This window comes from the organism of the source record quoted next, unplaced genomic scaffold (assembly GCF_019419815.1).
Source record: "Pyrus x bretschneideri cultivar Hongxiangsu unplaced genomic scaffold, Pyrus_bretschneideri_v1 Contig22, whole genome shotgun sequence".
Lineage (NCBI taxonomy): Eukaryota > Viridiplantae > Streptophyta > Magnoliopsida > Rosales > Rosaceae > Pyrus > Pyrus x bretschneideri.
This window is the reverse complement of record NW_025999524.1, coordinates 1,033,656-1,057,308: the sequence shown is the minus strand read 5'-3', so window position 1 is coordinate 1,057,308 and position 23,653 is coordinate 1,033,656. Positions and strand designations below refer to the sequence as shown.

The 23,653-nt window shown below is 37.5% G+C and overlaps 4 protein-coding genes across 6 annotated transcripts; all 4 read right to left on the bottom strand.

The window, feature by feature from the left end:
* Nucleotides 1-524: 524 nt before the first annotated feature.
* On the bottom strand, nt 525-4,901 carry LOC125477850 (polygalacturonase At1g48100). The gene is made up of 7 exons (XM_048585357.1): nt 4,393-4,901; nt 3,048-3,179; nt 2,620-2,847; nt 2,478-2,522; nt 2,169-2,376; nt 1,350-1,540; nt 525-1,113 (listed from the first exon to the last, which is right to left on the bottom strand). Exons 1-7 carry the CDS (start codon nt 4,759-4,761, stop codon nt 721-723), a joined length of 1,566 nt encoding a protein of 521 aa, XP_048441314.1. The 5' UTR covers nt 4,762-4,901; the 3' UTR covers nt 525-720.
* Nucleotides 4,902-13,395: 8,494 nt separating this feature from the next.
* On the bottom strand, nt 13,396-16,727 carry LOC125477745 (probable polygalacturonase At1g80170). 2 transcript variants are annotated; one of them, XM_048585161.1, is made up of 10 exons: nt 16,589-16,727; nt 16,271-16,449; nt 15,846-15,974; nt 15,526-15,696; nt 15,385-15,405; nt 15,084-15,291; nt 14,800-14,881; nt 14,556-14,664; nt 14,344-14,460; nt 13,396-14,178 (listed from the first exon to the last, which is right to left on the bottom strand). In XM_048585161.1, exons 2-10 carry the CDS (start codon nt 16,442-16,444, stop codon nt 13,864-13,866), a joined length of 1,326 nt encoding a protein of 441 aa, XP_048441118.1. In that variant the 5' UTR covers nt 16,445-16,449; nt 16,589-16,727; the 3' UTR covers nt 13,396-13,863. The 2 variants fall into 2 exon arrangements, with proteins under 2 accessions (XP_048441118.1, XP_048441117.1); XM_048585160.1 differs by lacking the exon at nt 16,589-16,727 and having other exon boundaries at nt 16,271-16,560.
* Nucleotides 16,728-17,004: 277 nt separating this feature from the next.
* On the bottom strand, nt 17,005-19,797 carry LOC125477744 (pentatricopeptide repeat-containing protein At3g03580-like). The gene is made up of 2 exons (XM_048585159.1): nt 17,302-19,797; nt 17,005-17,120 (listed from the first exon to the last, which is right to left on the bottom strand). The coding sequence occupies exons 1-2, from the start codon at nt 19,318-19,320 to the stop codon at nt 17,109-17,111; spliced, it is 2,031 nt and encodes a 676-aa protein (XP_048441116.1). The 5' UTR covers nt 19,321-19,797; the 3' UTR covers nt 17,005-17,108.
* A 127-nt stretch (nt 19,798-19,924) lies between these two features.
* LOC125477746 (pyrrolidone-carboxylate peptidase-like) lies at nt 19,925-22,716 on the bottom strand. 2 transcript variants are annotated; one of them, XM_048585163.1, is made up of 5 exons: nt 22,397-22,716; nt 21,768-22,043; nt 21,187-21,291; nt 21,030-21,077; nt 19,925-20,474 (listed from the first exon to the last, which is right to left on the bottom strand). In XM_048585163.1, exons 2-5 carry the CDS (start codon nt 22,026-22,028, stop codon nt 20,235-20,237), a joined length of 654 nt encoding a protein of 217 aa, XP_048441120.1. In that variant the 5' UTR covers nt 22,029-22,043; nt 22,397-22,716; the 3' UTR covers nt 19,925-20,234. The 2 variants fall into 2 exon arrangements, with proteins under 2 accessions (XP_048441120.1, XP_048441119.1); XM_048585162.1 differs by having other exon boundaries at nt 21,768-22,076; nt 22,397-22,698.
* Nucleotides 22,717-23,653: the final 937 nt, after the last annotated feature.

The window sequence follows — 23,653 nt, the reverse complement described above, 5'->3', positions numbered from 1 at the left end:
GGATTTCAATTTTAATCCCTAATCTGTTTGAAATTCAATTGCTAGAATTAATCTCCTTCTGTTGTTTTCTGTTGAATGGTATATGTGTGTTACTCTGTTATTTGGGGGAAATTCTGATGTGTCAGCGTCACCGCGGTATCTCCTTGTGTCTACATCACTGTTACACGGACTGAGAGACACTAGTGATAGAGTTGTAGACAAGGGGATGCATCTCGATCCCGAAGAACTTACACGAAACATGTACATTGTTCCTTTGGCGTCCCAAACCTACGTTGTCATGTGGAAAAGTTAAACCACCTTGCAACATGTGATAGGATTAGGATCACAAACTGGCGGTGCACCTGTTTCATGTAAGTTTCTCTCATAGGTTGTAGGGCAGACTCTCTTGGTTGTACTTTTTCCATACATAATGTTAAATCTGCTTGCTTTTTAAGCTGTAGAGTCACCAGAGTGTAGACAATTAATGGAAGTTCTGTAATTTATGTTTTTTTGGATGAAAATACAATGATGATACCTTGTAAAACTTCAGGATATAAATGTAAGCCTTTAATAACGATGATGAAGAATTCCTGTAAAACTAGGACTGCCAAATTATACACACACTATACCAATTACCAAGCAAGCTGATGGTGCGAAAGGGGTCAGGAAATCATGCCGACCACACAAAGTGAATACACCATCGTCATCAGATATACATATGTATACTTGGTACTAAAAATTTCAACATACATCGTGATCTGAGTTAACTTTGTTGCTCGATGGCTTGCCAAGCTGTAAACAACCAATGGGTGGGACTGTCGGGGTTCTCAACTCCCCGAACGTCTGCCAGCAGAAGGGGTCGTACATGTGATAATTTTCTTGCAATGGCTTCAGGTCTATGCCATTCAATGTTACGTCTACGCAAGGTAGGCTGTCACTGCAGGCGAAGTGTACTGGTTTTACGGTGTATGTTCCTCTTATTCTCTCGTAGGTGATCCCCGACAGAGCCACAGCTGATGTTTGGTTTTTGCATGTGCTTTTGTCACAGTAGAATTGGTCAATCACAATAGGGAGTTGAACTTCAGAAACTTGAATGTTTGAGAACAGCACTCCCTGAACAGAGCCTGATCCACCCTGCACATTTAGGATTCAGTTATATGAGTAAGAGAAAAGGGTAAGTTGTCAAGCATTAGAAACTAATTCGACGTGGCGTTAGATCCCATGAAGAAGACAATTCGTAATACTCATTTCTAGCGTCACTGAGATTGTTTTGCAGTCGACATTTGATTATTTGATGCAGAAGAGAGTTGTATGTTAAAGTCTAACAATCAGTAGGAATGATGTGTTAAAACTTTTAGGTGAATTCATACCTGCCATGTTTTGACTCTGACACCATTCATGGTATTGTGCATAATGATGTCTCGAACGGTAATGTTTGAAACACATGCTCTCGTGTTGTCCCTTCCTAAACTTCCAATGCTGATTCCATGCCCTGGTCCACAGTTCACGTTGTGTACGTATACATCTGTGCATCCAGTTTGTATGGAAATGCAGTCATCTCCTGCACAAATCATTAGAATTGAAACAATTTAGTTTAATATTAATCCATGACAGTTATACTAATCGACTTGGTTTTAAGTCTGTGCCCATTTCATGCCTTGTCTGTTGGTTTGCAATTTTCTGCTTAAATTTGTCTTTAGTTAGTTCTTAGGACACATTGTGATGTGAACTGACATGCTTGATATTTTTTCCTTCTTATCTGTTGTTTGTTGTATGTGGGCTGTTTTTAAGTTGAACTGGAGAGAATGGCAAGGGAATTCAGCAGTGGTTCTGGCATCCGATGATGACAAAATATCGATTGAGGGTTGCGAATACTACAAACCAAGAGTTGTCAGTGGGGGTTGAGACCTAATCCTAAATTGGATAGACCAATGATGATATTGGGTGTGCAATGCATCACATGGGAGGTTGCTATGATTCTTGGAATGTAGCAGATTGCCTGTTGTTGTGTGTCAAACTTTTAGTGGTCGAGGATTGCCGATGGAAGATGCCAATACACAAGGCTGCAGGCAGGATAAGATTGCTCATGGAATTCCCCAAAGAGAGATAATAACCAAGTGCGGAATCTTTGAGTCAAACACAGTGCGCCATGCTAAGAGTAGATATTGGAGGGTAAGACGTATAGTTACCGCAAGCAAGAGTAGTGGTGTGGATGAGCACTCTTTGGGAGTTTTGGAGGTGAATTCCATCTGTGTTGGGACTGTCCCCAGGGGACGAGACGCTCATATCATGGACCAGAACTCCCTGGCAGTTGTCGAACTTGAGATGGCATTGGGGGCTATTCTGAATCGTTATGCCTGTGACCGTCACATTAAAACTCCCATAAAATCGCAATGCCTGTACAATCAACAAAAGTACAAAAATCATGTTACTGAAACTGCAGGTCAAGACTCAAGATCACATAAGCTTCAAGATTTTGGCACACAAGTGGTCCTTACGGTCGGTTTGATGCTTGGCATTTTCCCGCTCAGCTCGCTTCTTATCTGCCACAGATTTCATTCACGGGATGATGATTAGTTTAATTAAGCTCGACGATCGTGAAATTTCATGTTCAAATACAATGCAGTTTAGCTTAATTACCGGCATTGGCGGGCGTTGTTGGACTGAGCTGTTTAGTGGCACAATGAGTTTGAAATCATCATCTATAGGGTCTCCATAAGGAGTGTCTTGCCACCAAGATGAGCCTCTTCCATCAATCACTCCCTTTCCCTGTACTGTGATTCCATTTAGCTTTGTAAATTCAAGCCATTGGAACAGACCTTTGCTCCATGATTCCGAGTCCGTCGGCGCTACAATCGTACCATCCAGCTGAGAAATTCATAATTCACCTCGTCATTAGTACATTAGACAAAAGACGGAAATCATAATTAAGTGAATGCTAAGAACAGTCGTCCACACAATTCGAGTAATTCCCATTAACCTTTGGATTGAGATCACTTCCCCACACTTTGCTTTCTTCTTATTTTGTTACTTTTTACCTCTGTTACTGTGTGTATATGTATTTTTACCTGGAAAAGGATGTTTTTCTGGCAGTAAGGGCCGGAGAATGAGATGGGACCCACGAGGAACTGGTAACCGGCTGGAACAATGATATTTGATGCCTCAACTTTACAAGCAGCGGCCCATGCAGCTTGGAATGCCTGCGTCACACCGTATCAAAATCCCTCTGTCAGAAACTATAATAATTACAGTTGGTAATCTTTAACAGTAGAAAATGGATTTCAATCCTCTCCTAAGCTTGGAGAGGATTCTCCTGACCCATCATTATGGGCCGTTGAATTTTTATCCAACGGCTACAATCATTATAATTTTAAAAGGATATCTTGTTTATAGCCGTTGGATAAAGATCTAACGGTCCACGATGATTAGTCATGAAGATCCTCTGCATTAGCTCGGGAGAGGATCCAAATCCGTAGAAAATGGCGTTAGTTTGTTGTGCAGAACCGTATACAATTATTGTTGGAACCGTAACAACCCAACTGCCGTAACGAGAATAAAATTTGTTCAGTGGGCCGATTGGGCCCCACCAGTTTGGTTTGTTCTGTTGTCCTAGTGAGAAAGGATCTCGGGAATCTTTCAATCACATATGTTCATCGTATATCGTATTGTCAGTTTTTGTTAGGTACTGTTTATATTCAATTTTAAATAAAAAAATTTACAATGGTTTTTAACCGCATGATATACGATGAACGTATGTAATTGGAGGATCTTCAGGATTCTCACAAAGAGGATCCGACGAGGATCCTCTCCTAGTGAGTTTAATCATTGTATTAAATTGTAATTATAAAGAGGTAGAACTTACAAAAAGTATACTTAATGGAAAAATTAAATTAATAAAACTGACCACAATGCTTCTTCATAATTTGGATAAAATTACCATCTAACCCAAAGCATGTCACGTAAAGTTATTAACCCTAAAGAGTCACGTGCAAATGATTCAAAAAGGCAAAACGTTTGCCAAAATAACTATTTTGTTTCTCTCAATGATTAATTGGCTACCTGTCATCTACGTTACGGCTAGAAGCATGTTGGAATTCCTTGTCATTTTCATATATCATGAGCTACATTCGTAAATGCAGCGGAAAATATTAGACTCCTTACATGTATTTTCTCGTTCCTCACTGTTTTGTTAATAGTCACTTCAGTATATGTATCAATTTATGATTTGCAGTTAGCGAAAATTGACTCCATAACGGTAAGGAGCTATGTAGTGTACAAACCTAGCAACATTTCTAATCAAAGCTCAAATGTTTTTTTTCTATGAAGATATTTTAATTAACCCTTGATCATGATTGATTAGTCCTTAATTGGCTAACAGAGTAAAACCATGATGAGCTTAAAGGAACTACGAACCTTGGTATCGTCGGTACCGCCGTCACCCTTAGCACCAAAATCTAGCACATTAAAAGTGGATGAACCTTTCTGTGGAGAACTTGGTGGAGTGTCGTCTATTGGCTTGGGAACTTGAGGTGGCACTGGTGCCTTGTTTTGAGGTGGAGATGGTGCCCTTTTAGGTTTTGATCCACTAACACTGTGGTGGTGGCTGCCCCCGCCTCCGCCATGGCTACTTTTTCCTTTTTTCTTTGAAAGAGAAGCAGAGGATGCTCTGTTCTGCCTCCAATGTCGCCCTCTTCTCCCCATGCAAGCGTCGAAATTTGACGACCAAACCAGAAATGCAAGTACAAGCATGAATGCGATGCTTCTGAAACTGAACTCACTCATTTTTGCACAATGTGGGATTGTGGATGAGAGAGAGAGAGAGAGAGAGAGAGAAAGAGAGAGAGAGAGGAGGGAGGAGAGAGAAAGGAAGAGCTAAGAAACAGAGAGTGTGTTGTGTGAGAGGACTGCTTTAGTTTAGATAGAAAAAAATATGTGGTGGCTGTGTTTATATATACAGAGACACATACATAAGCTCTTAGGAATTTATAAATTAATAAATTTATGAATATAATTCTCATTTTTATTTCCTTTTTCTCTTATATTAATTATCATGTTTTCTTTTTTGTGAATTATGGTTGGTATAAAATTATAGTTGTAATTTGTTTTGGCTCACATGCCAAATATTGCAGCTGTTTGTTGCAACTCATTCAATTTCTTAATGCTTATGTGAACAAATTGTCCATTTAAATAATCCTTGTTCAAATCTTAATTAATTAGTCATAATGACGAAACCATGACAAGCTAAGAATACCAACCACACTTTATTTGGACGTTAATATGGTTCATTTTGGCAAGTGATGGGTTAACCTCAATGTCATGTAGTGTTACAAATTCACTCAAGTTATAGCACGCGTATTCAATGGTGGATTCAAGATTTGAACTTTGGGGAGTCCTATTATTAAAGGTCCAACGTAGCGCAAAGCGTGCAAACAAATTTCAGTTTATTCATTGAGGCATTGCATCAAATACTTGGTTGGCCTACTTTCATCAATTGACCCATGTTGTGCACATGTTAATGAATATCGACATTTGTCGAAGCAATCTAATGAGTGTTATTGAGAGTATTTGTCAAGTGTTATCGACACAACTTGCTGAGTGTTGCTAATAAATGCCTAGCAAGCATGCATCAAACACTCGGTGAGTACTAAAATGATATGTACCAAACATGCGGAATGTCCACGAATGACCTTCATATACTTGTTTCCCAACCTCCGAGTGGTATTGGGACAACCTTAATCTCAATGTACATCTGTGAATCCATTTATTATACGTGACATATCAACCGTGTCCATTTTACGATTATCGGTTTTTTCTTTTGATGACGTTGTTTTAAGGGCTCTAAACTATGTTGGTCTGTATAATGCTCTTTTGTAGCTATACCACTTTTTCTTTTCTTTACAAGATAATATTCTATTCTAAACCATTTAACTTGCCCCGTAAAGATTTGAACTCGATTATAAAGTGATAGATTTACTGATTTAACCAACTGCCTTATCTGGATAACATGTAGCCCTATAGAGTTAAGGGTTAGTAAAATATTTAACCTAGCAGAGTGAGTGGGGGATGTAAAGGCCAAGGACACACGTGAGTGGGACTAGGTGTCAATTCCCCGGCACTGACCATAACAGCACTTTATGATCACATGCAACCTTCACGGGCTACTCTTTTTTAGACATGGATTCTCTCCGGATTTATGCATCTTAATTATAGGAATTCATCAATCCGGATCATTGAAATTTGATTCAACGGTTACAAACAGAGATCTATTTTAAAAGTTATAATAACTTTAACCGTTGGATCAAATTTCAATAACCCGAATTGATGAATCTTTAGAATTACGATGCATGGATCCGGAGAGGATCCATGTCCCTCTTTTTTCTCTGCCTTGTCCTCTTAACTTGCATCTATGGCTACCAATCAACGGATTTGCTGCTACAAATTTCTCTTAAATTCTTTTTTTATTTATGAAATTTAATTTAGTGTACACTTCTATATATATTGCTTGTTTGACATGACTTAAGTTTAAAAAGTGTTGGATTGGGATTGGGTGCTTGCTTGCACCTAAATATTTTTTTCTCATATTTTTATATAATTAAGTTTATCTAATAGGAGAAAGTTTTAATTTAAATCACTACGCTTTCATAGTCTTCTAAAAATTGATAATATTAATTTACTTCGAGAATCAAACAATATGAATACTGGTCGCTTACTGTGTTGTAACAATTAATAGAAATAACAGTCGAGTTCATAGATTTTTTTTAACAATGCTTTGCGTATTAATTAGAAATAAAATTTCGAGAGACTTATTTGTGAGAGAATCCTTAATTTTATGAAGTAATGTAAAACCGACGACGCCCATAGTTTTGCCTATTCGGTTTATACGGAATTCTGAAGGAAGAACAGAAGAGTACCAAGCCTGCAGTTTGTACTACCATTATTTTGTAATGATTTGTCAACAGAACAGTGGGAAACAAAATGGTTTCTTTCAAGTCACATGCATGTTCAATACTTGCGATGTGATGGCAATGACTTTGAGAGACGATAATTAAGAACTAATTGGGGTTTAGTCTGTTTTTAGTGGTGCGGTATAACAGTGCAGATACTGCATATCAGTTTCGATAATTGATCAGATTATTGTCTGCTGAAAATCTCTTGAACATATTTACTGTTTAAACTTAGTTGTACAAGAGAATCTCTCGCTAAACCTTCTCTTTTCTCTTCTTCGATATGTTGGATTTGATTTTTAATTTTGAACTTTTTTTTGTGTAATTATTAAATTTAATTCATGGGTTGGTATGTTTTGTTGGACATGTTACGTTATTTTCCTTACCATGTTCGTGTTTGTTCTTTCTGTTTTATTCCTACCATAGTTCATGTATATATAGTGAAATGTTTTTTCTTGTATTCAAGTGATATTCAAATTAATTTATATAACTTTCGAAGAGAAAAATTCAAACTTAAATAAATAAATAAAGCATTTTATTTTAGCTAACTTAATTATGCTAAAGTCTTGCTAGCATTACAACTTACATCGTTGTGAACTATTTCATGGCTCTCATATAATTAATTCCTAGAAAACAATGGGAATGCAGTTGGAATATTTTATGGGAACAAAACACTATGATGATATATACTACAGATATATTTATATATATATATATATATATTTCTGTTTTTGTTACTTTCGGTTGAATTATTTAGGTGTATGTGTCTCAAACTTTTTATCAGATAGAGCTACCTATAGCAATTGAGGAAAAACATGAGGCCATGAACGTCCCCATCCTTTATTACTCATTTCTGTGGCTGATGAATTGACAGAAATGCCAGGGCCGAGAAGCTATTAGCAATAACATGCACACCTCGATCAATTCCATCACCCACAACTCCTCGACCTATTCTTCCTTGCCCGTCCCTTTCCCCTTTAAGATTTCCATCCAAAATTGGTCTCTTCCTCTCTCATGCATCATGCTTGCTTGCTAGGATTTATTGGTACCCAAAACAATAAAAAAAAGAATAAGAAGAAATTAGGTTCATATCCTTCTTTTTACTACTCCGTTAATTAAAATTTTTTTTTTAATTTTAAATCTAGGTCCTTAATTAATAAACATCATTAATTATTTTAATAATAAAATATTTTTATTTTTAAATATATTCATTTAGTGTTAGCAATGTTACATTTGGTATATTTATATTTATGGCTAAATTTTTTATGTCACATCCTGGCCCAGGCCCCCACCACATCTCGAACTCAACTCCGCCGTAGCACGATATTGTTCGATTTGGGCCCCAACCACGCCCTCACGGTTTTGTTTCTAGGAACTCACACGAGAACTTCTCAGTGGGTCACCCATCATGGGAGTGCTCTTGTGCACCACCCGCTTAACTTCGGAGTTCCGATGGAACCCAAAGCCAATGAGCTCTCAAAAAGCCTCGTGCTAGGTAGGGATAGGAATATACATATAAGGCTTACAAGATCCACTCCCCTGGACGATGTGGGATGTTACAATCCACCCCCTTAGTGGCTTGACGTCCTCGTCGGCACACATCCGGCTAGGGATTGGCTCTAATACCAAATTGTCACATCCCGGTGTGAACACGAAAAGAAATTTCGATGTCTACACCCGGCCCAGGCCCCCACCACATCCCCAGCTCAACTCCTCCGTAGCACGATATTATCCACTTTGGGCCCTGCCCACGCCCTCACAGTTTTGTTTCTAGGAACTCTTCCCAGTGGGTCACCCATCATGGGAGTGCTCTCGCACACTACTTACTTAACTTCGGAGTTCCGATGGAACCCGAAGCCAATAAGCTCCCAAAAGGCCTCGTGCTAGGTAGGGATGGGAATATACATATAAGGCTTACATGATCCACTCCCTTAGGCGATGTGGGATGTTACATTTTATCATATATTTTTATTTTTATTTTGTACCGATTTTTAATTTGCAACCCTTTTTTAATTTGTACAAATTTTCTTTTCACTTTTAATTTGTACCCATATATTAATTTCTTTTTGTGCCCATATTTTTAAGTTTTATTTGTATTTGTACCCATTTTTAATTTTACTAAATGTACCCATGCAAATTATATGTATTTATTTTATGTTTTAAAATATATTTTTAAAGTATGTTAATAATTATGTGGGTACATTATTTTCTTTGCTATAATTTTGTGAAGAACAATATTATTCTAATATTTATTTTAAAGTATTTATTATATTTTAAAAATATTATTTGAATTTGTTTAAATTTCATAATTTGTGGGACATTAAATGCATGAGTTAAATCACTTAAATAATGTTAAGGACCTCGATCAAAATATTTAAACAAATAAGGTTTCAGTCTAATAATTAAGTTGATTAGAGAACGGAACCAAAATGACCCAAAGAATAATGATAAGATAATAAGAATACGGATGATGAATTATGTGATTTGTTCACTTTCGTACTTTAGTATTTTATACAAGCGATGTTGCGGGGGAAGAAATGTGAATTCAAAATTATGGAAACAATAATTTATGATCATCTTGTAGCATTATTTGCACAGAAAACCGTTAAAATTTTGGTGCTGTCATGCATAGTTAATAGTTTTCCTTTTGTTCTCGACAAATATCAATTGATTCTCGCACACAAAACTATATTGCTCTTAATTTGTTGGCTACAGTGCAGGTGCAGGTCTATGCATATCAGTCCATATCATATATATATATATATATATATATATATATATATATGATATGTATAAATAATGCAAATATATGCAACGAATTGTAACTTTTTAATCGCAATTTTTGGCTCGTTTTGCATGCATGGCAATATATATATTTTTTTCTTTTGTAATTTCTGTGACAACTATGAGTGAATAAGATATAGACACTTGGAAGTACGACCTCGAAGACCTTCTTGATTAGCCGTCCTTTTGTGCTTACATTAAATTTCATGTTCTCGTGAACTTTGAGTCCTCCCGTGATCTCCATCTCCATGCGCAGCCAGATATTGATTAGGGTTTCATTTCTTTCTTTTCGATTAATTATTAATTTTGAGAAAATGTTTAGATCATTCACCAACGCATCAAAAATTTCATGCATAACGCCACATGAAAGTTTTCATGCAACACCTAATTTTATTATATTATATTACTTTCATTAAAGATTAATTTTCACCATTGTGGCTTGAAGACAAAAAGTTAATGTTAGGAAGATTAAATTTTTAATTAAATTTTGTAAATTAAATGACATGGGAGTTAATGATTGGATTATTACTTAAGTGTTAATTAACATATTTATTTCTTATTAGCGATACATTATTTTGTTTGCAAGTTTAGTTTACCTAATATTACCTAAGACAAATAATATGAGATGATCAAAAAGCACTTTTTCGCATCACATAAATTATGTTTTGCTGCCCGTTTGAACTCGGAAGCTTCATGGTTGATTTTATATTTTGGAGCTGGTGGGTTTCGGAGGCCAATAGTACTGATGTACAATTTACAAGCATTAATCAGCAACACACAGTTAATTATGATCATGATATAAAAATATAGATAAATATGACCGTTAAAAAAGGGGCAAAATGTGTCTCTGTACAAACTTCAACATCAGTAACATCACCATCGAAATTACATGCTAGTTGCATAATGTGCAACAGTAATCAATAGGTCCTACAAATAGCAATCACCAGATTGAATTTAACTTGTAAGCAAAGGGTCACGGATCTTTCTAAGATTTGGAGCTGGCTAGCTAGCTCTACCTGTATATATATCATATGAATTACGATAATGATTAATGAAATAATTACAAAAACTTTCCCCATCGGGGTTTTCTCTTTGTTGTTGCTGCTACCACTTGGCCGGTAGGCCCTGCTGAATGCTTATGATGTTATAGGTATGGATGGTGGGCATTGTTAAGCATGTGAATATATATACACACACACATATATTTCCAGTTTGGATTATGTCCATGATCTCAATAAATTCTTAAAATATTTACCGAAGACAAAAGTGCCTTCGTCCCGACGTACCTCTTTGTTTGTATGCCTTTGAAACCCTTGGTTTATTATGGCCTACAAGAAGAAAAAAAAACCCTTATTGTAGCCACAATCACGGATCGATTTTGACAGCCGCTGATGAAGTTCCCCCCATACCGCCATTGTTTCTTTGGGGACAAGATCCCAGAGACTTTTCTCTGTTGCTTCTTCTCCCACTCTGACTTAGCATCTAATGCATGCATGCCAAGCCACAAGAGTCCAAGACCCTTAATCAAAGGCACGTATATATTGTACTCAAGTAATCGTATATACATAATGTGTGTGTATATATATATATATATATATATATATATATGTTTCCGTGGATATTTAAACCACGTAAACATTTCATTTAGAATTAATAATATATTGTAAGGAAATGATTTTCACATATTCTTTTTTCTTATTATTCACATCTTTATTTATTTGTGTTCACTGAATTCTCCTTATGATTGATGTAATTCGAAATTCATAAATAAACATGGATGCCGCAATAGGAGAAATTAAAAATGGGTGTTGGAAATTCACTTCTGTGTTTGCAAATAGGATTATGATATTGATAGTGAACAATGGACAAGACTACTGTGTTTGCACATGTGCATTCCTGTTGTGTAATCTGGAAATGCATCAGAATTCAGGCATGTTGTAAGTACCATCAGTACGACCGATCTAAGAATGTTCATGGCTGTTAAAATATGAAAGCTGCAATAAAGCCGATCAGTGTTAAAGCAAAAAAGAAAACTAAACGATAATTAAAAAAAAAAAAAAAACTTTAACGAAAAGCTCAATGTACTGTGTACTTTAACGAAAAATCACATTTTTACATTAAAAAGTCAATCATGATACTATTCACTTTACCCTTTATTTTATCCTTATCGTTAAAACTCAAAATTTTAAGTCATTTTCATTAATTTTTCTTAAAAAAAAAACCGAATGGTAAAAACTAAACAATAAATATAGTTTATTCCTTAAAATTAAGTTAAAACCAAGTTTCTCGACTCTTCTGTGCGGTCAATGAGCATGCATGGTATAGTTTTGCAGCTTTCAAAAATTCCAGTATCTCATTACTTCATTAATAAATGGCAACAATGCGACTAGAAATTATAAAAACATAACAAAAAATCGTGCGTCTGTTGTTTCTTGATCCATCTTGCGAATTCCAGTGATGTATGCACATCTGTGTGTATGAAAATTGTGAATCTAATAAATAAATACACATCCGTATTTGTTGTTTTGTACTAGGTGGCCATTTCTTGTGACTACTTAAATTGCAGAGAGTTGTCTATGTGTTCAATCTAATATTATATTTTTTAAAACCCTAACCCTAATCGATACATACGGCCTATACATCCTTATAAGTTTTGTTGCAACCCTAGCTGTGCTCTGCTTGCTGCCTAGCATTATTAGAATGGACCCAACCATCCGAAGTGAGGAGGACCAACCAAACGAATATACATATATATATGACACGACTCAACCACTGGCTAGTGGTAGTTGATATTACAAATTAGTCATATTCTCGGTGGCCCCTTTTCATCCACATTTGGAATTTCGGGCGTTTTGTTTTCCAATCATCATACAATAGGTCCAACCTCATCCAACCTCAAGATGCAAAATCTTCCATGGGCCATTGCCTCTTCTTTAGTACTAATAACTACTAATAACTAGTCTTCTAACTCGCGCTTTGTTAACGTTTGCGTGATTAGATTTTTTTTTACAATGTGTAGATCATTTATATTGAATAAATTCAACTTAACAGCTCATACATATTGTTATATGAGAGTATGAGACGTGAATACAAATGAAATAAGTGTAGATTACAATAAATAAATAGAGGACAAAAAAAAAACACAGTTTAGAATTGCTTGCTTTTCTTCAATCAATCACCATATAACACCTAGTAATTGTATAAAATTTCATCAAATATGTCGGCAGAAGGATCCCAATACTTTCATCAACCAGTCGGTGATTGTTTATTGCACACAGCTTCTACTTTTCATGTCGTTTCATTGCTGCAGAATAAGCTTTTGGTTCTAGTTGTTGGGTTCTGAATGTCATCTTGCCAATTAACAAATCAGAACTTCTGTTGGACCGGATTCGAATATCGGAGTGGTCCTCAATCGTCCTTGTCTGCAAATTAACTTTCTAATTGTCCCTATTCCAAAAACGAAACACATTTCATAGTTCATACCATTTCTGAATATAGTGATAATAATGGGCAAGGCTGAGGAACGGGGATTTGATTATCCCTGAAATTTGGTATAGGCCCAGGGGCAAGGTGCAAATTTGAACTTCTTTAGTTTCTAGTCTCGGATTGGTTAATCCTTAATCGCTTAGATTTAGGTATTGAGAGTCAAACTTTGGACAAAGTCTACTCTAAAGTACAATTATACACCTCAAATGATCAATCATGTCAATAAATGAAATCAAAGTCGAAAAATAAAGAGTGGAAGTGCGGTTTTTTCAATGCGTCAGTATCCTTAACAAAAGAGTGATCAATTTCATAACTATAATTCTATATAATAATATTCTGCGCAACTGCCCCTTAAACCTCCCTCCAATGGAAAGGGATCCTCCGGATCCTTTCCTCCTAATCCACCAAGTTCGGGGATCCGGACCATTGAAATTTAATCCAATGGCTAAAGTTATTGTAACTTTTAAAGTATGCCCTTGTTTACAGCCGTTTGATCAAATTTCAATGGTCCGGATCCCCGGACTTGGTGGATTAGGAGGAAGGGATCCGGAGAGGATCCCCTTCCCCCTCCAATAATCCTTTACATTACTAGAGAGCACTCTACAGGCTCATTACCCTGTTCAGTATACTATCAAACAGTTATTTAGTTATGTGCATATAGGGAACCAAATCATAGCTCAGTGTGCACAATATCCGCTGTAGTCAGATCTGCAAGCTCAGATTCAGATGTCTGACCGTTGATCGTGGAGTCTTTGTCATGGGAATTCAGACATTCTGCAGAAGGATGCACAATGCCATACCCGAAGCCTTGCGCAGAGTTGCAGTATGTTTCCACTTGGCCATCCTCCTTCTCTAAGTTGACGTCAGTCAGAACTATGTTCCTGCATGGAACTGTGTCACTGCAGGCAAATTTCATGGCCTTCGCACTCTTTGTGGTTCCATAAATGTTCTTGTACATGACTTGGGTTATTTGCACCGCTGATGTCTGGAATGTCATGACAAAGAAAAGCAATACATTCACAATTAACAGAAATTTGACAGAGTTCTGGTTATGATTGATTTAAGCTAAGCGTTGGGGAGTTTAAACTACAATCAGAGTCAAATGGATGAGAAATCAGTGGTGAAGGAAAGAAGAGATTTGGAGCATTACCAGATTTTGACAAGTTTTGGGGGAATCACAGTAAAACTGATCTATGATTATCGGGTTTGATACATTTTCCATCTTCACATTCTGGAAACGGACTCCACGAACATAACCAGAACCGCCCTATATGCAAATGCAAACAGTGAATGTTAACATAGGGGAAATCCATCTGCAACCCGAAAAATAAAACAAAGAAATCCAATTAATAGATTAAAAACCTGCCAAGTCTTAATCCTGAGGCCATTGGTCGTCTCCCTGAGGTATGCCGTATCCAAGACCACTTTTGTGACCATGGCAGTGGAGTTATCCTTCCCAAGACTTCCGATGCTAATTTTCAGAATTTCATGCCAACAAAGATAATGAGAACAACAATTTAAGTAGCCTGCTACGTATCTCTTTTGGGAGACATGACTACATGAGATACAAACTATAGGATTAGTCTACAACAAAAGTAGATGATACCTGATTCCATGTCCTGGTCCGCAAAAGATTCTTTTCATCTTAATTCCAGAGGTACCATTGACAATTGAGACGCAATCATCACCTGAATCAACAGGAAACACAATGTGTCATGTGATTGTGCGCCTTTCAAGAGTACTCAATTGTTTCCTTCGTATCCAATCAAAGGTTGGTTAATTTATGATATTCTTTGTTCATATAACCAATTTAGTCTTGTTTCATCCCAGTTCCTTCCTTTGGATTATGAAAAGTGATATGAGACATGATATTGAAGAGAGTTTGAGAACCTGTTCCAATTTTGCAGTCTTGGAGAATCACATTAGTAGACGCTGTGATATGGATTCCATCAGTGTTGGGACTGTCTCCTGGAGCCGAGACTTGTACTGCATTAACTCGCACCGCGTCACACTGAGAGATGACAAAATTCATCTGTTGGGCGTTCTTGATGGTGATGCCTTTTACCTTTATAGCTGAGCTTTTATCAATAGTAAATGCCTGCAATAAAAACTCAACTCAAATTCTATCCAGTGATCCTGGTACATATCATTTGAATAAATTCATTTTTGGATCAGAGGGAAAGGTACGTACAGTTGGTGCCCCTCTGCAAGGCTGTAGAAAAAGAAAGAGACAGAGAGGTAAATCAATATTCAGGTAAATCAATATCCAATACCAAATGGCCTAAATTTAAGTATTTGGATACAGTAGAAATGATAAAACGCTAAGATTTACATTTGTCTTGTTCGTTTTGCAGGATGCGGCCCACCATTTACTGCCTGAGCCATCAATAACGCCATGCCCTTGGAAAAGGACTCCATTCAGTTTAGTGAAATCAAGCCATGTTCGTGGAAAATTCGGATCCCAGTTACTAGGCTCATCTGGTGCTACTATAGTTCCTTCAATCTGTGCATTAGTCGTACCATTTACAAACAAGAACATTTCATAACATTGTAGAGCTATAGAGAGACGGAATATAAAGAGTTATCTTTGATGGTTAGAATGGAGATGGATTATAAAGAGCTATCTTTCAAAAAAATCAAGAAAGGTTTTACCTGGATGATCAAGTTATCCGTGCATGGCCCTTGAAATTTTGTAGCATTCACTAGATAATGGCGTCCTTGGGGTACCAAGAAAACTGCATTTGTTGTATTGCAAGCAATACCCCAGGCTTTCTGGAAAGCCTAAGAATAATGGTATTGTAAAAGAATTAAATGTCAACAAAAATGGTAAATAGTTTGGGTAAACGAATTTTTTTTCGTGGTTAAAATTGGCAAAGTTCAGACGTGCTAGAGCTGTGAATCCTCGTGTCTTTTTTGCAATAAATTAACTGCTGATCACAGTATGTTGTATAATTAATAATCTTTCAGTTTATTGGTATCAAAAGTTGAGTCTCAATATTTTGGCAAAATCTAGTCTTTAAAAGTGAGTTTAATTGTTCAACAAATGAAGTGCATTTGAATGAAAAAAAAAGAGTCACCTGAGTATCATCAGAAACTCCATCTCCAGCTGCGCCGAAGCTATCCACGTTAACAAGAGTCTTGCTACCACGTTCACTTTTCCATGTCGGGATGTCGAAAACATTCAGCTCATTGTCTTCCTCTATGTTAAAGCTTTCAAGCTCATGAAGCATGCTCATATTGTCACACACCATGTTTCCTGCAACTCCAAAAACCGCTATCAGCATACCAAAAACAAAAACCGCAAAGAGATTATCCATGCTTGTCTTTTCTGTTGTTTTGCAAGGTTAGTCGATTCGTATAATTTCAACGAACAATGGGTTACCATTTATACGTACAGATTAGTTTAAGAAATCCAAAGGGCTCTCAGGTTTAACATGGCTTGGCTTGAAAGTAGATGAAGATGTTACATTTTCTACAAGCCCACACTTAAAGCAAGGGAAAATCTTTGTTGTTTGCTTTACTCTTAAATCAGTGAACAAAATGAACCAGAAATAGTGTTTCACTCTGGCATTTGTTTCAGGATAAAAGGAAAGTAAAGGTAAATCAGCAAAGTGCAATACTTTCTGGATAAATCGAACTAATTTTTAAGGACAATTTGAATTTTCAAGGGTTGAAATAAAATGATTGGATGTACAGCTGCAGTCTGCCGTACAACAAAATCTAAAATGTTTTTTGTAAGAAAAGCAAAAGAAAAGGTCAACGAGTTAGTTAGACCAAACATAGAAGCATATTTTTATTGAGAAGATGTAAACCTCATGAGCAGGGGCCGGCCAGGTGAAAATTTAGCTGAAAGCATCATGCAGTGGAGACTGGAGAGAATTCCCGTAAGACTACTTGATTAGGACAACTCTCACACTATGTGGGATCCTGTTGAGTCAAGTGGAGTTGAGTGGGATTAAAATACAAGGGATCTCGTGTTTTCGTGAGAGGCGGTCTATGGAACCCCTGGCCAAGATTTTCTCCATACGGACCCACAGTGGGGTCAATGAAGAATCCGATCAGGTGGTTTCATCATTTGAAGATGCTAGTGGTGATGGTGACTGTTTACCTCGATCAAACTGTGACCCATCTCCCATTTCACTTTCCTTGCTATTGCAATTTCCCTGATTTGTATTGCAGTGTCAAACTCTCCAATTTCAGAATAAAAGTTTGAAGTTTGCAACCAAATGTCAGGATCTTCGACATCAAGCTCCAACAACAAAGTTTTTACCGTTCGTCTTCCGACTGTTTCGTTTTTGTGTACCCTACAACTGCGCAACAACGAGCTCCACATCACACAGTCCCCATTAACTGGTGCCTGCCGCAGCAAGTCTTCAGCTTCCTCTAGCATACCCGCCCGGCCTAAGAGATCAACCATGCACGAAAAATGCTTTCTGTCCGGAGAAATATCATATAGTTTTTTCATTGAATCAAACACAAATCTTGCTTCTTTGACCAGTCCTGAATGGTTGCACCCACTTAACACACCCAAGATTGTCACTTTATCAGGTTTCAGACCCTTTAAGATCATTTCTTGAAGCAAATCAAGACCTTCACTTCCCATTCCATTTCGTGCATATCCATGGATTATCGACGTAAAACAAATGACATTCAGTGAAGGTAATTGTTCGAAAACTTGTCGAGAAAGCTTGACATGGCCACACCTTGCATAGGCATCGATTAGTGAACACGAAACCGCAATATCAGATTCAAAACCTGATTTTATTGCACAACAGTGTACCAATTTGCAGCTGCCCAAACTTGCTAAAGCAGATATCGATAAGGCTTTCAGGGTCGTGGATAGAGTAACTTCATCAATACCAATTCCCTCATCAACCATCAAACCAAACATTTCCACCACATCCTCAATAAAACCGCAATGCAACAAAGAGGTCATCAAAGAATTACAAGACACCAACGTTTTCTCACCAACACTTTCATAAATGGACACAGAACTTTCGATGTCAACGCATTTCCCGTACATATCTATTAGAGCAGATTGAACATGAACACTCCCACCGTGACCAAAACCCGACTTCAAAACATAAGAGTGCATCTGCTTTCCAAGTTCAATATTCTCAGTCCTACTCGCTAAATTCAAAAACCCTACAAACGAACGAATCGATGGCCTCTTCTCCCAAAACTGCATCTCAACAAATAACTTAAGAGCATCAAGCAGCAAACCATTTTCTGCGCAGACCCAGATAATTGAATTCCATGAAATCACATCCTCCATTTGAATAGCTTCAAATGCTTCTTTTGCATCAATCAAGCTCCCACAAGCAGAGTACAAATCCACCAGAGCATTCGCAACAAATACATTCGATTCCACCCATCTGTCCTTAACAATGCGGCAATGTAGCTGCTTTCCTTCATCCAAGAGCCTCCCATTACTACATCCGCGGATCAAATAACAGTAAGTAAGCCCATTTGGATCCACACCATCCAATTCCATCTTGGAAAACACACCAAATAGCTCATCCAACAGACCAAGTTCACAAAACCCACGTAACAACAAATTCCAAACAGCTAAGTTTCGGTCCGGCAATTCATCAAACAGCTTCAAAGCTACATTATCCAGTCCCGTATGCAAATAAAGATCCACAAGGGAGCTCCCCACATACAAATTCAAGCCGAACCCAAGTGAGACAACCCTGCAATGAACTTGCATTCCTTCTCTACAAAACCCTGCGTCGTTACAAACACCCAAAACCGACGAAAAAGTCGACGCACTTTCTCTAATTCCTTGTGAAACCATTTCAGCGTAAAAGTGAAAAGCCTGTTCCGGAAATCCATGTCGGCCGTGCCCAGAAATCAGCATGTTATATGTAACAACATCGTATACAGGCATTTCATCGAACAGTTTGAGGGCAGTGTTCAAGTCCCCGGCTTTAATCAAACCATCGATTTTTAGGTTGTTGGAGTATACAAGGTCACGAGCACTGGTTTCAAAGTACGAGTTCAAACGCAGAGATGACGAGGTTGATGAAGCTGTGGCTACCTTAAAGTTTGTACTGAAACGTACGGAAGACAGTAACCTAGTAATCCGCATTGGCCATGCGCCTCTCCAAAGTGAAACTGACAACATTTGATATATCCAATATTCTCGGGTTCGTATTAATCATTGACCAAATTCATTACCCTCTCCGTCGTTCTGTCGTATTTTCTGCCATGTTTTAAACGACTGCTAAGAGTGAAATTGACGATATTCTAAACCATCAATATTGCAAACTATTATATCAAAAAGAGAAATTGACGTCGTTTTGGACCAAGTCTTTTAAAATTTTTTTTTTTTTTTCTTCGCGGTTGTCTTCTTCTCGAAGACTCCACCACTGCAACAGAAAAAAAAAACCCAGAGGGAAGAGCCTCAGAGGCCCAACCTTTGACTTCCAGAGGTCCGTAGAAAATTTTAAGTAAGGATTTCAGATGTCTAGGCACGCCTCAACCACGTCTAGGCGAGTTTTCACCTAGTCTCATTGAATAGAGACGTTTTCACCCCTGCCCCATCTCAAAAGCCGCCTAGGCGCGGCTCGGGCTATGTTTTTTATAATATTGGTTTGCATACAGACATTCTCTGACCTAAAAACTTGTAATGAAGCCCAAACAACACATTTTTAATACTTTGCTTTGCTTGCAAATTGCACTTTATTAATTTGATTCCTACAAGACACATTTCTTCCAGCCACAACCACTTGAAAAGTTGAAATTAATATTTCTCATTTCAATCCAACTTGAAATATGCAAATGAACACCCATGAAATATTTGGAGAAAGGAAGAAGTAGAAAAAAACTGCGAGCAAATCTTCGAACCATCACAAGACAGAGATGAACATTCTTACACATTGACGACGCCGCCTCCCGGATAATAGGAGAGCCATTTTCCTCACCAAAAACAAAACAGCAAACAAGCCCATACAAACTGTTCTACAATTATAATGATCTTGACACCATTGATTTACATTTAGCAGCAAATGGCAAAAAACACAAGCAGCTTTCACATCACTAACATGTAGCTGCAATGGCCTCCAAGAGGGAGGCCACAAAGCGCATCTGAGTTTCTTCATCGATTCTGGAAAAGAGAGGGACGTGGACAAATAAAGATTTGTGACCCTTTTCTTCTGCAAAACGGAGGGAATGATAGTAGACATAATTGCACACGAAACGTCCAGCATCATCTGATATTGCCACATCATATCCTCGATTCTTCAAGATCTTAAGGATTGCCTCGATCGAGCAACATGTCTTCAAGAACCAAATGGCGGAAAAGTCAGACACGCGAGAGAGAAGTGGAAAGAGAGGACTACATGAGCATGATAAATAGTTTCTTGGATGACGACACATTATGCCAAGTCCAGTATAAGTGATTCAATCAAAACTTAAAAGAAGACGGACCATTAATTTGTTTATATGCAACAAAACATCCTAAGCAGCAGTTCCCCTTTCAGTTTCAATTAGAATTAATAGGAATCGATCACGAGACTTTGTCCACAACTCATCTAACAATTTATTGATTGGGAAACTAAGCACACCAATATGTGACATTATCATTGCATTCCACGTAAACCAATGCCAAACCCTGCAACATTGAAGGCTTGAAGCCTTTCCCTCGGTTGCTTATATAAGAAAACGCAGCAATTCTGCAAAATGTTAACTCAGCACAAAGTGAAAACTATACATTGAACTCCGACCCTAAGTATTTGGTACCCGACACTGACAGCATATCATAGTTCTATAAAAACGATAAATTGTGTTTTACGAATATATAAATACAGTATTGCAAATAGATTATACAAATACCTCTCTTGCTCGTGTAATTCCTCCATCCTCAGGGACTATTAGTCGTTGCTGGAAGAAGAGCAATAAAAGAAAACTAAGTTCAACAACTTCAAGATAATAGGAACCCTGGTAAAGTAAAATAAAGAAACAGCACTAAAATAGGAAGAATCAGACTCACCTGAGGTTGCCATCCTAACTCATCTGGACAGCGGAAAGTGGCTTCATTTACTGCTTGCCGCTCAACAGAAAATCTTACAGCCCCACTATTCACCCCCAGGTGAAGCTGAAGAAGTAATGAAAGTAAAACTATTATAACAACATACAGAAGACTGCCGATAACTTATGTTTCTGCATAAAAATGTCTATTGGAATCTGTTCACACAAATTCATGAAAACGTTTGTCTGCAAAGCAACAAAACCTGACAAGAAGCCTCTAGTGAGACACAAAAAGTTTATGGCAAGTTAGGAACCAAGATAGTGCGTTGTGTGTTTCGCAAGATCAACTAAGCAATCAGTGATCAAAATGTCTTGTCAGTCCTCACAGTAGTAATCAAGGGTAACATGATGAACTATGAAGCAAAAGGGGACCTTCTAAGTCAATAGATGCATGAAATTATAGTGCAAGTTAGAACAATAACTTTTTTCAAATTTAGAACAACACTATTTACTAACCAAAAGAATGCGGATGCTTCTTTCATTTCTAGCAATTAAAACCCTGAAAACAAAACAAAATTTTGCAACTCTAAAGGAGACACTCACCCATACAACTTGTTCATTGCCGTTAGAACCGGTTGCTGAAATCCCCGATTCCATGGCCTTGTAAAGAGCGGGGCGCGCGCCGTCTCCCGCTGTTTCAAGAACATCACAGTTGCCAAGTTTAAGACCAGCAGACAACCCTCTCTTCTCAACAAACCCCACCAGATTGCTAACTATAATCTCTGTGGGATTCTCAGCAACCCCCAGGAACTTCTTGAACCCACTCACATGAACCACCACTCTCTTTGGTCCTTCTGATCCCATTTCCTCACTCTGCACCTGAATACAATTCCCAATCCTCGATAAACTCCGCTGTCAAAACACCAAATTCAAATTTTTCAAAAACCCAACTTTTCTTTTCGAATAAAGTTGCAGTCTTTTTGGTCAAAGAAGAGAACCCAGCAAAGATTCTGAGATAATCAAGCTAGTTTACTGGTGATTTAAGCATCAAACACCACATTTTCACTTGAATATAACGAAAAATGCATGCTTTTACAGCCAAAAATGGGAATTAAGCCTTGGAACTCTCAGTTGACCGATTAAAATTTTATTACAAAAACACACAAGAATTCACAATTTAAAAGCTAAACGGATTAAAGAAATACATTTGCAGAGTTGGGTTGAAAGCAGACCTTAGAAATTCAGGACGGAACTCTCCAGTCCGTGGAGAATTTGAAGAAGGAAAAATGCCGCTCTCAAGCTGAAGAAAGCAGCTGGTTTTGGTCTCTTATTCTTTCTTCGGCCTTTTGCTTTGCTTGCTGGTGCCGGAGGCTAATTATATAACCATTTGGCCGTTAGTCTTTTACGAAAATGCCATGAAAGTCTGCCTCATCCCCTCTATCAGGCGGTCGAATGCGTCATATCCTTTCATTTTACATCAAGCCGTCCTTGGTCCATTTATGTGTTCAGTCATGTCAATTGTCAACGGAATATTCAACTCTGCATGCCCAAAGCATCGCAAGAAGTCGACTGAGCAATCCTCACGCAATTAAGGCACTCATGTCGCCGAGCGATAACGTAGAGAAGGCAGTGCCGGTCAATTTATGCGTGCTCGCTGACCCACTTGATGCCAGCACTCAAATAAACTCCTCCAAATATGTCACGTGGCGAACATATAATAATGTATCTTTTAAATACTTGACGATTGTGACGTCAGTAAATTTTTTTTAACAATAATATTTCTCTTACCAACTAACGTTTTAAGTACTTACCAACAATATTTCGTAAAAGTCGGCATCAGAGAGTACTTGATCAACTGTCGTTGTCATAACATTTGCTTTCTTTTGCACGCACTTAAACCCTTTGACAACCTCAAAGGGAAAAGGATAATACAAGAGCCAAGGTATTTCTTTCGGTGGTATTTAGAAACAAGATATGATGTGTTGTTTCATTACTGATCCAAGCCATTGAGTAAGAATATAGGTTTGTCACCAATGAAGACACAAATTCTTCGGTTTGTTGATTTTCATGTATTGTTTGGTTTTAGAATTGACTTGGATTGGATGGCTCATTGAAATGTTTGAAACGCAATAAGAAACATATAAGCAAACTAATTAACCAATTAATAAAACAAAAATCAATCAAATTTGGATGTGGTACGTTATTTACTGGATAACTGATACAAGGCGCCACGTTGTTTACGATTAATCTTTTTTTTCTTTTTTGAACAAGCGATATTATTTACTAAAATAGAAAGGTAAACTTAACCTCATAATGGACTAAAATAGAGAGGTAGACTTAGCATTTGACGAGAATCAAATATAAAACCTCTCATTTATAAGTGAAGAAGAACACCATGAAATTGTAGCATTAAGTGAAGATTAATTTTTAAGTATGAGGGTGCTTCATCTAACAGGTATACTCTTTCTTACTATCTGGTAACGTGGCAT